General features: G+C 43.6%; 1 protein-coding gene across 1 annotated transcript in view; it reads left to right on the top strand.

Annotated features, from left to right (window-relative positions):
• Positions 1–9448: 9448 nt before the first annotated feature.
• The window catches only part of NRP2 (neuropilin 2), a 135722-nt gene continuing 127336 nt past the window's right edge, over positions 9449–17834 (top strand). Inside the window, exons 1-2 of the mRNA XM_019522907.1 lie at positions 9449–9661; positions 9977–10182. Of these exons, the coding sequence (XP_019378452.1) occupies positions 9449–9661; positions 9977–10182 (419 nt within the window). The remainder of the gene's footprint in view (positions 9662–9976; positions 10183–17834) is intronic.

The raw sequence follows: 17834 nt of genomic DNA, 5'->3' as shown, positions 1-17834 counted from the left end.
TAATCCAGAAAGGGTAGAAAGATGACAGCAAATGTACACACCAGGGAGCAGGGGGAGGCGTGAACAACTCCATTCTTACCCTTACCCTACAGCAGCCCTGTGACACTTCTGATTATAATACGCACAGGCAAGGAGATAACCGGGTTATTTCCAAAATTCCTGTCCACACACTGGGTGAAACTGCAGTAGCGACAACCACATAAATCAGGATTGTTTCTAGTGTAGTTTCACGTGGTTAGGGTTACAGTAGCGTGGTTCTAATCACAGTTGGAATCAAAGGGTCAACTGCTCTGAAGACAAAGCCAAATAGCAACCTCAAAGAGCCAATTTCTCAGCCAGACGTTATCCATGTGCAGTTAAAACACAAGCAGTGGCTTCAACAGGAGTTTTTCTGAATACAGAGTCTAGGGATTGGTTTGGACTGAGCAGTGTGTTTTTTCCCTTCTCAGAAACAAGGACCCAGTGCTGTCGACTTGTACTCATCCAAACAATCCTATTGCATTCACAAAAGTAAGAGCTGTGTACTTTAGGACTTGTTGGACTGGGTCCCAGTCCTGCCTGCTGTCCCTGTAGATCTGTCCCCTTTGCAGAGCTGCATGGAGAAAGCGATACAGTTGTAATGTGGAGAGATTGTGATAGAGATAACCTGAGCGAGAATGCACTACAGACCCACAGACTAGTATGTGAGATGGGTTCCAGCACTGGAACCTTTTATCTGCACTGTTCTCCTTTCCAGACTCAGTGGTGCAAATGAAATGGAGCTTGGACCTCAGCCATTTGTGTTTTGGGTTTTTTTTTTAAAGTAGCCTGATTTGTCCATTATACATTTGAGACAAAACTGATAGAACTTATTCAGATACCTTGAACTGTGGTGAGCCTGAACCTAGATCTCAAGCAATGTTTGTATTTTGAAAGCCTGGTTTTCCCTGGCCAACTCTAACTTCAGTAGGTTTCCCTACTGATGTCATTTATTTTCAGGTTTCTTATGTTTCTTAGGGGATTCCTCAGTGACTAGTGTTGGCCTGTAATACTTCTAAAGAGAGAGAGATGTAAGTAGCCATGCATGTATGCTCACACATGCATGCACATACATACAGACTTTTCCTCCTTTTCTCTCTCCCTCCCTCCCTGGTCAGTGAATGTTTAATCAGCAGGAAGCAGTGTTTAAGGCACTTTTCAGAATCTATAATAACTTTTGCTCTGGTATTAAGGTTTAGTAGCAGTTGAATTAGAGCAAGTCATCATAAAAACAAAATAGCTTCTGCCCAGCAAGGCTCTTAATAATCCCATCTCCTCCTGTGCCTTCATAATATAACCCAGAAGAGTGCAGGAAGATAACTATGAGAGGATCATCTCCAGCAAGGTGGTGCACATTAGGTGTGCCACTAAGATGCCTGTTGGGCAGCCTAGTGCCAAACATCACAGAGAGTATAGCGCTGGGTGACTTGCTCAAACAATTTCAAAAGATCCTCTGATAAGGGGCAGCTGGGGGCTCTCCGTCACTTGCCTTTTGAAAAGGAGGAAGGGAACCGTGAGGTGTCTAGAGATGTAACAGGAAGGTTTGATAAAAAGGAACTAAGGCAGTTGTTCCTGAAAGGCATTAAGGAGGTATGAGGTACAGTCTCATCACTATTATCATAAATACAGCTTCAGAGAGCTCCTTTCATCAAAAGAGCTGAAACATCTTTACAGATAAATCCTAGATGGATGCATGGAGTCGTCTTTAATTCATGGAGCTAAAATTGTCTCCTGTTTTTCTTCCATCATCACTAGGTGAGCCTTTTTGCAGGGGAGGTTTATCAAATATTTTACAGAGACACTGTGGCTGGGTGAGCTAGGTGCTGCCTGCAATTTAGAAGACATGGGTTTTACTCTTGATTTTGTTCTGAACCTGCAAGTAATTTCTCTTTGTGCCTCAGTTTCCCTGTTTGTAGAATAGTGATCATGACTACTCTTTTCTAAAGCTCAACAGGTTAAAAAAGATCTATGCAAACTTGATATTATGGTCAATACTATTATCAAAACAACAGTATAGTTTTGGATGCTAGCAGTTATAATACAAAAACATTTCGTAGTAACGTGAAAGTTGTATTACTCTTCCCCCCTCTCTGATGATTACCAGAGTAGCGATGAATTGTTATTCCAGACCTATCATGGATGGCTTCAAAATTACATTTGCAGTAAGGTCAGAAGAATAGTGGACATAAATATAAACTAACACTATTAGATCAGTTGCCTTATTGGAATTGCATTTGTTTATGATATCAGATGACAAATAATGAGGTTAGTGCGGGTGGCACCATGTGAAGCCAGGATGAGAAATCTCATCAAGGTTACTTTTTTTTTTAATGAAATGAGAATTTTTAAAGATGAAGGGTCAGTGTCACAGCTGGTATAAACTGGCAAAGCTCCCATGAAGTCAGAGGGACTATAGCCTTAGCTGCTGTAAATCAGTCTAGCTCCACTGAAGTCAATGGGCCAGAACGTTAGCTGGTTTAGCTCCACTGACTTCAAAGTAGTTGTGCTGATTTTACACCACATGAAGATTTGGCCCTGTTGTTTTCAGAGATGAGATTCTAATAGTCTATTTCAGATTTCCATTTTATGGATTAATGTAGCAAAGAAGGAGCAGGTATTGGAGGTCTCCCAGGTTCTCTCTTTTCCAAAAAAAAGTTCTTCAAACGTGATTTATTTTTTGCAAAAGCTGACTGCAAAAAGTTCCATTTGCTGATCTTTCAGGAGTTCATTGTTCACTGCTGTCCAGCACTATAAAGTGAATATATTGCATCCCTTCCCATTTGCCTTAGGAAGTGGTCAAACGACTGCATTCCTAAACTGATGGATTGGCTCCTTTCTTTTTTGCTTAAGCCCAGACAAGGTTTTTATGAGGCTGTCTCGTGACAGGCTGGAGTCACTTTGAATAAAACAAAATCCTAGTTAAAAAAAATCAGCTTAGCTGTGGTTCTAGCATGAGATGTAGTTAAAGTCTGAGCGCAGTTTGGAAGGACTTGCATGAGGTGGCATAGGGCCTGGGGGTCTTTCCCATTTTATAAAATCTTCAAATATTTGTGTGTGTGCATACTCCCTTTCTCTTAGGAAAAGTGCCCCATGACTCTAAGTGCAACATCTTGTTTGTGTGTGTTTATCTGTTAATTTGTTTAGGAAGCCTTTGAAACTTTATCCCACAACACAAATCAAGCTAGTGTGATACCACTGTTAATATGAGCTCCCTTACTGAGGCTGATATATTTAACTTTGTAACTTCCTCTGTTCTGGATAGCTTTCCTTGAAAAAAATAACTAAGGGATGATGTTTAAAGTAGAAATTTCAAATTAGTTGATGTTTGATCCTTCTTTGGCTTACTAGACTAGAAGCTTTCTGTGTTGGGGATGTTGTCTTCTGGTTTTTAGCTTAGTATGTTTTACCAGTTCTAAGTTGTTCAGAGAGCACTGTGATGAGTGACCCCATAAAAAACTACATGAAGAGTTCTAAAGCACAGTGCACAGTGTAGGATGAATATTAATAATAATCCATCCACCAGGACAGTTTTTTTTTCATCTAGCTCCCAATTCAGCAGAGCACATGTAACTTTAAGCAAATGCTTAAATCATTAGACTCCAATGGGACTTAAGCAGGCCCTTAAGTGCTTTTCTGAACAGGGATATCTTGCTGAATTGGGGCTTAAGATTTAATCATGGACTTATGATCATAATGCGGAGAGGGGGTGCTGAGCATTCTCATGTCTCATTGACTTCAATCTCAAGACTCACTCTGCTGTTGGTCAAATCTGGTCTTTGCTGAGTGGCAGATGGACATGTACTGGGATAGAAAGGTGCAATTAGGGAATGCTCTCTTTGTGCTGAATTTGAAGGAGCATAGATCTTAGCCTGCCATGGAGGAAAGAGCAGGCTGAAGTGGGCATTGTATTTAAAAAAGGAAATAATTTGGCTTGAGGGAATGGAGCCTCAATGGCCAACAAAAAACACATCTTCTCATCTTTCCTTCCTTGCTTTTTGCTACAGATCTTGCCACTCACATTTCCCATCTTCTCTCCTGTTTTCTGATTTCAGGGAACATTGGCTCTTTGGTCTCATTTCTTTCTAACCTCAGAAGCACTTGAGTGATACTCCTGACCCAGATAAAGCTCATTTGTTTTCCTTGGCTGAATGACATGCATGCTTTGTTAGAGGCAGGCAGCTCCATGCTTGGGGAGGCCCTGATGTTTCACAGATGCTCCCGATTTGGCTGCAAAGAGCTTTGCCTGTCCCACTCCTAAGACTCTGACATAACCTTTCCCAAAAAACAGCAGCAAGAGGATGCTTTAGGCCTCTCTGTCCCTTGCTAGTAGCAGGGAGCTCCTTACATCAAAGCATTGGGAGTCGGTAGGAAGGTACATAAACTTCACTGATCACATCTGTGTCTGCTTGGCTTATGTTCACCCGGCTCTTGGCGCAATGCAAAAGCTGGCCCAGGATTTTCTGGTGGTAGTTGCTTTGTCAGTTGTTCCAAAGTCCTGGCCATGACTTTCCAGAGAAAATTACCCAGGCTGCTCTTGGGCTTTTCAGGCAGGCAAAACTCCTGCTGATGTCAGGAAGTGACTGGTGCTTTTACCTGTCTCCTTTCTTGGAGGAGGATGAAAGTAGTGGGTTCTCCTGTCTCATGCGTATTTTGCATGAGAATGCAACAAACCAAGGTGACCTAAGATTATTGACTATTTCTTATCAGAAGCCACCAAGCTGGTGGGGTAGGGAGGATATTGTTGTGAAATGTGCCTCTTCAACAATGATAATTTTTAAGTTAATGTCTGAGTTGGTCTTTGTCTTTTTTGCACCTAAGATTAGAAGATACCCTCAGCCCTTCTCTTTTGATACAAGCAAAAATCTGGTGGGGATTTAATTGGCAGAAAATTGGAGTGAGAGAATGTTCTCTTTGTCTACCACCCTCATGATTTCACAGCATTCAAGACATCAGGAGCCTTATCCCCATAGCAGGAAAAAGAGGAAGTTCCCTGGGCCAGACCATCCCTTGTGGTTCACTTCTGTAATATTCCAGTGGCAGTTGTGTGCACATGTATATGCTGGGCAAAAGGAAGTATCAGCTCATAATTCGCAGGCCTGCAGGAAAATCCTGCAGTCCTAGGGACACTTTCAGCAGGCTGAAGCTTTCTGTGCAGTGCTTACCTTCAGACTGTGACTCTGACCTTGCTTTCCCAACCTTGCCCTGGCAGAACACCTCAGGGACCTGTACTTTAAGGACTTCCTGTTGGTCTCTGCTGTAACTTCCTTTCCAGGGGTTCACAGTGTGGAGGGGGAAACAGTGTGAGGTAAGGCTGGAATGACCTCACTTTCCTGCAACTCTGGAAGAGAATGATGTACAAGAGAACAGGCACTCCCAGCACCTCCTGCTCATTGCAGTGGAGCATGCCTGCTGTACAAGGACTTTCAGGAGAGGAAAAGAATAAGGCTTCCTGGTGACCCAGCAGAATAGGTGTGGTCCATCCAGCTCCCCTCCACCTGGCAGTACCCAGGACCTCCGGTTCCAGAACAGGTGTGTTCCATCAGGAGCTCTGTTTCCAAGTCCCGCATTTGATGTGTAAAGCAGTGGAAAGTATTGTGCACCTGACAGACCTGGCTAATATTTTGAAATTTCATTTTCATTTTATTAAGTGTATTTAGGGCTGACATAACCTGCCAGAATGCATTAAAAACTGAATGCATATAACTTCCAACACATGGCTTGGCTTGCTTCCGTTATGCTACCCAACCCATGTACTGCACTCCTGATAAACTCCAGGGCTGAATGGGTGCCTTATCCCCTGTCCATGCACAAATTGGCCACAATTTAGTTAAACCAGTTTGAGTGGACTCTGTTATTCATGCCAAAAGTGCCCTATTTTGTTGAATATAAGCCTGCTTCTAATTGAGTTAAACTAAATGGAAACAAGTCTGGCTTAGACAGAAATATGAGCATCCACACAGCCTTTTGTGCAAATTTAACTAAATTGTTTTGAAAATATACTGCTGTTTCAACTGTTGCAACTGTGTGTAAACCATGCCTTGGCTTTCAAAGAAATTCAGCGTTTCAACTCAATGGCATCTCTACTGAGGCAAATCATATTGTAGTCAGCAAGGAGTGCTGGTTCTGACAGTGGATTTTTTTGTGGCATATACATCTAGGCATTAGAAAATGAACTGGCACCAATACAGTGCCACAAAAGAGACATTCAGAATTAGTGTCATTCCACCACTTTAGTGTAGTCCCCATTTACTTATTATACAGTAGTGGCCACCACAGCATCTAAATGCTGAGTATGGACAAGATGCTGCCACAAACTATATTCTTGTGCAACCTTGTTTATTTGGCAATGAAGGGATGAATGCTGGGACAGAATCTGGCCCTGCAAGTGCAAGGGGGTGAGTTATCCTGACACTTTGTTACAGAGGTACAGTGAGATTTTATCCACATAGTATGCATGAGGCTGAGAAATGCAGTGGAACCACCATCTGTTTATTTATTCCGAACAGCCATTGCATTTTGTCTCTTAAATTGAGATTAGAATCAGGCCTGTGATCATGCCTACATTGTCTATCCTACAGTTGGTTTGCATGAATGTGCAAGTGTAAACTTGAAATTTGTGTGGCACTAGATTTCTGCACCTGGGTTCATTTAACAAGAAAATACAAAGATGGGCCAGATTCTGATACTTTTATTGACTTCACAATAAATTGACATCAATATACAACGGAGTAGTCATAGTATGCAATACAAGTAAGGATTCTAGGGTCCTATGGGACTTGGTTGGTGAAGCTGGTATCAGTTGAGTGGGTAAGTGTATGTGAAAAATCTGGAGAGCAGGAGATAGAGGATGATGAGGTGTGGAAGGATTGACTGCATTTTCATTGCTTCAAGACTTCACCCTTTCCAAGAAAAATAGTCTGCAGCTTGAATATTTATCTTTGTTTCAGGAGTACACGTGTGCAAATGATGTGTGAACTTTTTATGAGAGGGTGTGAAAGTGTGTACATGAGTGAAGTGTGAATTACATATCTATTTGTATGACGATGTCAACAAGTACATGAAATCTCTCTTGCACGTGTATGTCTCCTTCCCTCCCTCTCTTTCTCCCCCTCCTGTCTGAAATCCACATAGACACGTGTGAGTTCATGTGCTTTGGAAAGAGGGGAAAATAGATTTGTGCAAGAATGTGTGTTTGTAAATGTTTGTGTGTTGAGCAAGCACTCCCCATGGAACAAGACCAGATGTTTTTATGCGTTCTCAGCTCTTAAATGTTTTTGTCATGATTTCTTTAGGATTATTGTTATTACGGAGGGGTTTTTTTTTAGAAAAAGGGAAAGTCACAGAGCTCTCATCGGAGACATGAGGAGAAAGTTATTTTTAAGAAGGAATGAGGTTTTGAACAAGAAAAATTAGGAAGAGACAAAAATAGTTCTGTGTTGCAGAGGAAGTAATTACTCTCTTGTGGAGCAGCCCGAACTCACCTCCTGTGAGGAGGCTTCCTGTCGCTATTGTTCCCTGCAGTGAACGTGTGTGGCACATGCTTTTTCTTTTTGCAGGGAGCTTGCAGGGCAGGAGGTAGCACATGGGTCACAGAAGTTTTTCAAAATCATCCCAGATAAGGAGTCCAGCTTTACAATTCTCAGAAACACAGGAACTGGGCAAGTTGAATGTAAGGCTGTGACAGCATGTGGGACAGCTGGTGATCCATGTTCTTTAAGGCCAGATCTTCAGGTGGGGCAAGGCAGAATAGTTCCAATGATCTCAGCAGAGATAGGCCTATGAGGATGTTGGCCTTAAAAGCTTTTCAAGCGATAAACCTGCATTTTCAGTCACACAGGCTAAACACAGTGTTGGCAAACCTGTGCGGGGGCTGAGTTGTACTGTACATCTTGTGGTATGTAATGTCTGAAGAGCACCCAGAGAAAAGTAATTTGGTTTCCTGAAGAAAGAGAAAGGGGTAACTTTCAGAAGCGGGTTCATTTGTGATGGACTAATTATCTCTGTTATCTCTGCCTTTGTGTAAAGAACACTATAATTGTTCATCTGTGCTAGAGATCAGGCTCCCCCCTGTGCTTTGTCAGTAAGTACAAGATTGTGCATCCCTATTAGAAGAGAAGGAGGAGGAGGACTGGGTCTGTTTTGTGATCTAACACAGATTAGCACATCTGAGTCAGAAGTAAGGGAAGCAACACTACAGAAACCCTGGGTGGTTGAATCAACGTTGAGTAGCATACCTGCCCTCTCTTTTTTCTCCCCCATCTGAACTCTTGACAAGCCCATGTAAGATAGAGAAGGTGGAGACAATAACGTGCTCTGGATGGGGGATGGCTGAACTGCACCTGTAGCAAAGAAGATAGTGTCTTGTTGGGTAGCTGCTGAGCAGTAATATATAATTCACAAGACCACGCTGTTTCATGCAGATGGTGATATATTGAAGCATGACAGGGCTAGAGGAGCAAAATCTCAGAGGCATTTCTTTTATTCCCCTTTGTCCTGCTCTTTCCTGCTTTCCTCCTGGTGCACTGTAGCTCTTAAATTAAAATCTTCCCAAGACAAAGTGTTTCTGGCCCTAAGGAATTTCATCTTTTGCTGACAAACATCTTGCGTTGTCAGTGCTGTGTTGTAAATTTCTTGAATATGGCTTCAGTAGCAATGGAAGGTGTTCAGCACTTTCTTGGACCAGGCTGTTTATAGTCATTTATAGCTCCACCGTGTCCAGGTACTTCTGTTTTTAATGTGGCGACTTTATTTTCTCCTGCTCCTAGTCTAGCCTACAAGACAAGAAAGCCTATCTCTAAACCAAGGATCAGGTTACCAAAGAGCAGCAGCCCAGCACTTACCTCTTAAATATATTAATAGTGCTCACATTTGGTGAACCATCACAATTTTGCATAGCTGCTTGACTTCATTAGTTCAGTGGCACTATTTCACTGCTATGGCACACAGTCATCAGCTAGAGGTAACTGTAGTACCTATTGGTGGCAGTTGGGGCCATTTCGTAGGGGTGCAGGGTGAGTAAATCCAGAAATGTAGTATGTGGATATCTATCAGAGAGAGGGACTTTGTTGAGGTTCTTCATATGTTATCAATGGACACTGATTCAGACTTTCCTTCCAGCGAGTCATGAAATAATAAATCAGATCTGCAGCATTCATGAGATTAAATGTTTTTTTGAAAATGAAATCACCCTCCAGGGCCGGTTATACCCCAAGACTGAAAGTGCTTCTTCTGCTTAGCATGTAATTGTTACCAGGCCATTTGTGGCCCAGCACCACAAAACCACCATTGTTGATTATTGGAGCCTGTAATTCCAACAGCTCAGTTGGCTTGAAGCACTCCAGGAGGAGAGAGAGACAAAACTCAGAAGGGAGGTATTGGGAAGAGGGTTGGCAGACAGAGATGCAGGACTGTCTTGTGGTTTAAGCACGGGATGGCGCGTCAGGAGATCTGGGATCTGTTCCCAGCTCTGCCACAGACTTCCTGTCTGGGTTTAGGCAAGTTGCTTAACCCTTCTGTGCCTCAGTTTTTTTACCTGTCAAATTTGGATGATGAATTTTCAATATTCTACAGGAATATTGTGAATTTTAATCCAGTAGTACCTGGGGGTGCCCTCGATGTATCTATGTATGAGTGCTGCAGAACAGTATGTGAAGGAGCCTGTAGGAAGGAGGCATTAAAGGCAGCTCCGTATGATCTGATATCCCCGTGCCTCTTTTTCATACTTCTGTAATGTGTTGGCAAGAGCACTTATGGTTTCTTATGGCATTATGGTATAATGTGGTATGTGTGTTGAGGGTCCTGTATATAATAATCGCCTTTACGGGAAATGTCCAGAGATTAGCTTTGTACAGGACTGCTCTGCTGTAAAAGGCCTGTAAAATATTCTTTATCAGAAAACCACTGGGGAAGACATAGAGGAGTCAGCTATAAGGCATATGATGTTCATAACCAATTTTAGCCACTTGTTCTCTTGTTTTTTTTTATAGTTCAATCGTGTGGGGGTCGTTTGAATTCCAAAGATGCTGGCTACATCACCTCACCTGGATACCCACAAGATTACCCTTCCCACCAGAACTGTGAGTGGGTCATTTATGCCCCAGAATCGAACCAGAAGATTATCCTCAACTTCAACCCTCACTTTGAAATTGAAAAACATGACTGCAAGTAAGAGCCTTCCTCTTTTTCTTTGGTCTGTTCCTCCTTCTCTTCTGTCCTTAATCCATTAATGTGGAGATGTGGTGTTCCCTGCAGTGTGATACCATGGGATGGTTCCAGTCTCTAGGACCTCCTTATGTCACTGTTTTTCAAAGCAAGCAATGTCTGCTTGCCTAGAGCAGTCTGTGGTCCAACTTTACACACACAAGTGTATTCCTCAAATATGGTTGGCTAATTTAACTTGAAGTAGCACTGAAGGCAAAGCAGTTCAGGTTTCAGCTTGGGTTTGGAGGTTGATTTCTGGCCTATCAGGCAACCTGGAATTGAAATCAAGCTTTGCTAGCCAAAGTTAAACATAAATTGCCTTTGTCTTCACTGCTGTTTTAACCCAAATTAGCCAACCAAGTTAAGAACACACAGGCCAGGGACAAAAATGACACGCAGATTGGTATAACTGATTGGAAACAGTTCAAATCTATAACACAACAGAAGTTCAGTGCGTATAAACTGCTTTCAAAATGGCTGAAACTGATTTAAGATAAACCTGGATAGATGTAGTATCATACATAACTGGTATGATTAAATTGGTTTACTGAACTTCTGCCCCAGATCCCCTCCAGATTCAAGTTAACTCTTGTGAGCATCCCAGATTGATTTGCACCCCCTTCCCCACAGGGTGGGCAGGCTAGCTTTGGCCCAAGCTGTCTGCTCTGGCCGAGCAGGGAGGTGTGCTCTAGCACCCTCCAGCCTTCTGGTCTGGGTTTCTGCAGTCATGTGGCTGCATTTCCAGAATCAAAAGTGAATGTCTGTTTAGCAGTTCAATCTATGCAGCTTACAGTAAACCTGTGAAGATTGAATTGATTCAGCCTCAGGCTTTTTGACTGTCTGTACTTAGCCACATTGTTTTTTATAGCACATAACTGAGTACTAGGGCTGTGTGAGATAGCACCGTTCCATTTTGCCTTGAGTTTTGAGGTTTCAACGGAACAGCATTTTGTATTGAATTTCATTTTGATTTGAAATGGCTGTTCTGTTTTGCTTCATCGAAACAGTGAGGCTATTTTGACTCTGTTTCAATGTTTTGCTAGATTGGCCGGGGCTGGGAAGTCAGCCCAGCTGGGCTGGCTTTCCATTCCCGGCACTGTGGTTGAAACATTTTGACTTTCGAAAGGTTTTGACTAGCCTCATTTTGTTTCGAGGCTGTTTCAAATCCCTTTGTTTCATTTTGATTTTGCTGTTTCGACCTCGAAATGAGTTGAAACAGTGTTAAAACAAAACGGATGGTGAAATTTCGCACAGTCCTACTGAGTACATATGGCCAATGGAAAAGTTGTGTGTGAATCCCAACCTCAGGCTGCAAATTTGTAGCAATTCTTGGCACATAGAAATGGTTTGTTTTGTTCCCTGTACCAAAATGTTGGTTCTACTGCTCTTGGCAAAATGTGATTTTGAAGGAGAGATTGGGAGGCTAGATGTCCAGGAAAAACAATTAGCAGGTAGTAAAGAATAATTAACAGCCTCAGAGGGCACCATTAAAGGCTGAAGTAATCATACAGTCTATGTGGACTTAAAACTGTGTATCAGCAGGAGTCAGTGGCTTGCTATAGAGATGCCTGAAATGTGGAAAAGCTTAAACTCCTAGAATGGGCCTGATCCTGAGGTTATGACAGGCTGTATTTCTACTGTTGTAAAAGAGGATGGGGAGGGGGCCATCTGTTAAAGGACTACAGGACAGGGCCTTCTGGCACAACTAGAGATCGCATTCACTGTGACAAATGATTGATGTATTTGAGGAATTTACTGAAGGTTAAAATTATAGAGCCAGATACTTAAATGGTGCAAACTGACATAGTTATATTAACATTGTGCTAATTCACCCCAGTTGAGAATCTGTCCCATTGTATACATATAGGGCTCACTTACACGTGCATTTAAGTGCAACTAAATTTAACGCACATTAAGCTACTGGCCCCAGCAGGACCTCCTGCCCAAGCCCCAGGACAGCTGCACACCCATCAGTGGGGCCCAGGGCACTGCCTAAGGGTGGCCATGCCCAACCCCCTCCTCCTGCACTTCCTGCTCTAGGCCACCTACCCCGCTGCCCATACAGCCCCTGCCCACCCCCAGCACCATTCTAATGACACACATGGGTGAAACAAAAAAACTTTATTATCCTCATAACACCCACCCCCTGCTGGCTCTGGGGAAGTGTTCCACTCCCTGGCCCTGATGTGGGGGGCGCGGAGCACTTCCCCAGAGCTGGGGAGCCTGCGCCAGGCTCCAGCTCCAGCCCCTGGACCCTGGCTCCAGCCCCGGGACCCAGGCAGTATAGCCAGGACAAAAGAGGAAAGGGGAAGAGAGGGGCTCTGATTAGAGACTTGCTAAACTATTCGGAAATAATTGTAATACCCCGTCTGCTTACCATTTCTTCCTTTCAGCACTGCTAGCACAGTGCTAGCTCTAGCCAGCACTGCTAGCTCCAGCCCCTGGCCTCTGGCTCCTGGCCCCTGGCCCCCGGCTTCAGCCCCTGGCCCGTGGTCCTGGCCCCCAGCCCCAGCCTCCAGCCACTGGCCGCCGGCTTTGGCCCCTGGCCCCCGGCCCCAGCCTTTAGCCAGTGGCTCCAGCCCCTGGCCTCTGGTCCTAGCCTCCAGCCCCTGGCCTCGGCTTCCAGCCTTCAGCACCCTTGGTAAACGTCCCACGCCGGACTGAGGTGGCGCGCTCATGGACAGCTGCTCCTTAGAGGGAACATTGGTCCTGAGGCCAGGTGCCTAGCACCCCAACCCCTTGATGTTCCCTTGGGCTGGGTTCAGGCTGGCTCCCTAGAAGCAGGGCATACCTGGCACTAAATTTAGTGCCAGGTTGTGTCTACATGTGTGTTAATGCGCATTAACTAATCATGCCTAAATCTGATACCTGCATTTGCACGTACCCTCCAACAATCAAATCAAATCAAATATAGATGTGATTAGCCTAAGTTAATGCACATTAAGGGTGCACATGTTTTGATGCACATTCATAATGCATATTAACTTAGGCTAATGTGCATTAACATGTCTCATTTAGACATGCCCATAGAGCCTGATCCAGTTACGTACTAAGTTCCCTGAATTCAATGAGTGTTGAAGGAGTTCAGCATCTTGCAGAGTCAGACCTACATATAAGTACAGAGAAAGTAGAGGAAAGATGGATGCCAGCAGGAAGGTGCTTCTATGATGTTGGATAGCTCTTCTTTAGATTCATCTGTATGATCACTTATGGCTAATACAGTCATCCCAAATGAAATACATGATACTAAAAACTTCAGAGTTCTGTGCCCCATTCCATATTTTCAGTGTCTGTGCAGGGGAGTATGATACCATGGCTATGGCATGGCAGTCCTAACTCCTACAGTGTTTTACTCTGGGACCTTAGATAAGTCAGGGGGTAATTTTGCAAAACAACTCAGTACCCACAAACGTCCTCAGATTTTTAAAAGAACTCAATGGTTATGAAACAGTGAACTTTGGAAGGTGTGGAAGAAATGCTAGGTGCTGGGCACTTGCAAAACCTCACTTTGTTTAGCTTCTACATATGTGCAGCGCTGGTGTTGGACATCTGGTTCCAGCTGCAAGTGCTGAAGACTTAAATCTGACCAGATCTATACTGAAATTTTTACCATATGTCTCTGTCTCTCTTCGTATCTATGAAATGGGGATAAGACTGTTTTTCTGACAGGGAATTATATTACTTATGGTTTTCCAAGTTCTTTTTCTTAGAGTATGAGCAAGCTTTTAGTCTTAGTAGAAATACGTTTTTTGGTTGTTTTTAGTTATATAGGACTCAGGCTACAAGCTGTGTGAACAGCAGGAGAGTGTGTTTTCTGCTGTGGTGTCTGATTAGGGTCAATTCTTGAGGCAGTGTTACTCTTTTGGAACCCAACATAAGTATTGGACTAAGATTCATGAAAGAGGAGATTGCCCGTGTCTCTGTTCTGAGTCTGTGCATGTGCGTATGCGTGCGTGCGTGTGTGTGTGCGCGTGTGTGTGTGTGTGTAAATAATGCAAGTTATATTTGGACTGTATCCATAGATTTCTCTTCGTGGGGGAAAGCTGCCTAGTATGGGTCTGAATAGCTGTTCCTTCTTACCAGAGGGGCACCACTGAATGAGCATCAGAATGGGACACTGATTTTAGTGAATGGACAACAATGCTGTTAATTTGCAGGAGAGTGCAGTAGTCAGCATATGTTCTGAGATTCTGGATGGAAGTCACTCTCTTAGTTCTCTTCATTATGATTATTGTTTGCAATTTTACCTAATTTTTATTTTTTAGAGGAACATCTGGGTTTTTTGTGTTTTTGGCTGTGTCCAGCTACATTAGGAAGTAACTCTGGCTGTTTTCCCCCATCATGAAAGAAATAATTTTATGTAATCGAAGCCCTGGAAGATCTTTCTCTCAGCTTCATCTGTGCTCCACAGAAGCATCTTACTTTGGAAAGCACTTCAAAACAAAGAAAATTGGTCTTCTGTTATTTCCCCTCTTGCGTGTTAGTCACCACCAGGTTCCTAATGCTTGTAGGGAGGGCACTGTCTAAAACGAAGCTTGGAAACTAGGCCATTGTTTCTGCCGTCCTTCAGACTGCAATGACACAGCAGTATAGCCAGGGCAAAAGAGGAAAGGGGAAGAGAGAGGCTTTGATTAGAGACCTGCCAAACTATTCGGAAATAATTGTAATAGCCCGTCTGCTCACCATTTCTTCCTTTCAGCACTGCTAGCACAGCTGCCATTGTCCTACCGCTGCTCTTGAGCCTCATGCAGTGGGATTGGATATCTGCTATCTGAACCGGGAAGTGGCATGTGGTTTGAAGTGAGCCTGCTGCTTTTGTGAAAGGTTTCCATTCTGTCACATTACATTGCGTAAGCCATGCAACCCTGTGCATGCCAAGTTTTATTTTTGATCTCAGGGGAGACTTGAACCCATCTCTCCTAGGTGAGAGATGATGACTCCATGCACTCACGAAGCCATTTTGCCCAATCCTTCGTAACTGCCATTTCTCTATTCAGTTTGCACTGTTTGCTTGGAAAATCCAACTCAGAAACCTCAGCACTGCGTGAATCACTTCATTCTATAACCACCTTTTCCATTCATGCATCCCTCCCACAGCTAGATCTCTCTTTGGGCCATTAAAGCTCCCTTTGGAGATTGGCTGCTGAAATCTACCATCTACTGCTCCACTAAACTAACCCTGCCAAAGAGAATGATTACACTGGGCAGAGCTGTCTTTAAAAGCAGAGTCTTTTTTGTATAAACAAGGTAGAAGCAGACTGCCTCCAGAGCATAGTAGAACAGTCTTGCTCTTGCTACAAACAAAAGACCTTTCACTTGAGTCATAACATCCTAACCAGAAAGACATTATTTGAAAATATATATATATAAAAGCCAGCCCAGCATGTTTTTTCCATAGTCGTCTTCTGAACATGACAAGCGGTCAAATGATGAGTAACTCAACGGACATGCTGTCTCTGACTGATGTTTTAATGAATAGCATTGGCTTTCACAAGAGTAGCTTGTAGCCCCCTCTGGTGGTGTCATGCCAAGCAAGACAAAAATCTCTAAATTTAGAGTTTCATCCTTACTAGAGATGACCGTTCAGATACGTGACTGAAAGAAATTAAAACAGAAGATGACACTGAATTACCAGGTTTTGGTCTTTCCCAGCATTTGGATGCAAGTTGCAGCCCCATCTTGAATGAAAGCAGATGTTAAAAGAAGGGAATGGTGTAAAGTGCTTTTGGAAATTCACGTGAATCGCCCTGATACTAGGAGGACAAAACTGACATGCCGAACATTTAACCTGTTTTATGCAGGTGTAATAATTTGTTTTAACAACAGGACTTGGCACAGGCCCCACTCGCTGGCTCCTGGAAAATAGATCAGTTCCCCCAAAGGAGGCTAGTAGCATGAACAGTTAAATTGTTGGTTGCATGCCATTGGTTATTACTTGATTTGCAGTAGCCCCTTGAAAGCTCAACTGAGATTGGAGCCCCATTGTACAGCATAGTACAAACACATAGTGGGCAGCAGTCCCAGTTCCAAAGAGCTTACAGTCTACACAGTCAACACAGGCAGAAGGGGTGAAATAGAAAAGACATAGATAGCATCTCCCTGAAGATCACTGGTGGCCAGGAACACAACACCAGGGGCTCTTGCCTCTCACAGTAGCCCCTCAGACAGTAGATGCCAATAATAACACAGCCATGTTATTGTGTTTTGATATGGTTGTGGATGATCCAGTGTGGCATAGGAATATGTTAAGTGCATCAAGCCAGCATCTAGTTAATCTGCCAGCTCCTGTTGTTACATGAGCCTCAGTCAGTATTTCTAGTAAGCTGGGCACCAAAACAAAAATTTCTCCAGTCTGAGTCCCACAGACTTTCATGCCCTGCTCACTCAAAAGAGTAGAGCACACCAGAGAGTCAGTCCAATGTGGGTATGAGTGCCCACAAACCAAAACACAGCTGGTGGCTATAATTTTTTGTCTAGCTCATTTGACCATAGCTCTTCACACAAGAACACACTATTGGAAGAAGCCATATTTCTATCAGTAAAGGTTAAAGAGCAGACAAGGCAACAATTATGGGTGGCTAATTAGTAAATGCCTTGAAAAGTGTGCATAATTAGCTCATTAGTAAACATTTGAGAAACAATACAATTTATCTCCAGATCGAGGAAGCCTCTAGGAAACAGAAATATATAAATAATGTGATAGAGGGCTATCAGCTCCCTTGTCCTTGAACTAATGAGGAGGTTCCTGCTGTAACTTTGTAAAGAAGGGAAGTCATAGACAAAATGCTAATGAAGGCCTTTGGTTGCTGGTAGGTTTGGGGGCTGGACAGTCAGTCTTAGTTGAAGCTAAAGCACAGTACATAATGCTCTGCAGACAACATCAGCACCTTCAGACCCTGTGACATATTCCACTATCCACTGCCAATCCTGCAGTCCCTCAATTAATTCATAATCCCAGTGTAGCTGGATGCATTTACTGAAACAATCAGTTATAAATTGGTTAACAATGAGGACATTTAAGAAGTCACTTTCAGGCTTCAAAGTTAACATCTCATAGAAATGAGTGGGAACAATGATTTTGTAATGTGAATGTAACGTGTGTAACAGCAGGAGGAACCAGGGGGCAATCTGTGGAGCTGTGCTGACTGTTAGTTTGCACCACAACTCCCAGAAGCCCCCAGGGGCTGGAGGGCTGGGGGAAAAGGAAGAGGAAGCCTGAAGCTGGAGTAAGGGAAAGAGAGATCAGTGTGCAGGTGGAGCCTAGCCAGCCCTGTGCAAAGAGAAGTGCGTGGTGGAGCTGGAGAGCTCACTGGCTTGACCAGCCAGGACTGTGGGCTGAAGGAGCTGGACTCAGACTTGGGGGCAGCTGCAGGCTGCTGTTTTGAGCACTCCAGGGACTAAAGGCTTGTTTAGGGACACCTCCGGAAGTGTGGGGGGAAATCAAGGTGCTGAGTGTATACTACCACAGTGTTGGTGTTTCTTTACCTTTTACCTGTTCCCTCCCTTTGGCCTGTTGTCTTGTGACCCTAACTCAGGGGTGAGCAAAATACAGCCTGGGGGTCGGATCTGGTCCATGGAGGGACTTTGTCCAGCCTGTGCCGGGTCCCACAGTCACA

This window comes from Gavialis gangeticus, unplaced genomic scaffold, assembly GCF_001723915.1.
Source record: "Gavialis gangeticus isolate Ggan-Ray unplaced genomic scaffold, GavGan_comp1, whole genome shotgun sequence".
NCBI classification, from domain to species: domain Eukaryota; kingdom Metazoa; phylum Chordata; order Crocodylia; family Gavialidae; genus Gavialis; species Gavialis gangeticus.
Note: the sequence above shows the minus strand (reverse complement) of the source record. Positions and strands in the feature narration are given on the sequence as shown.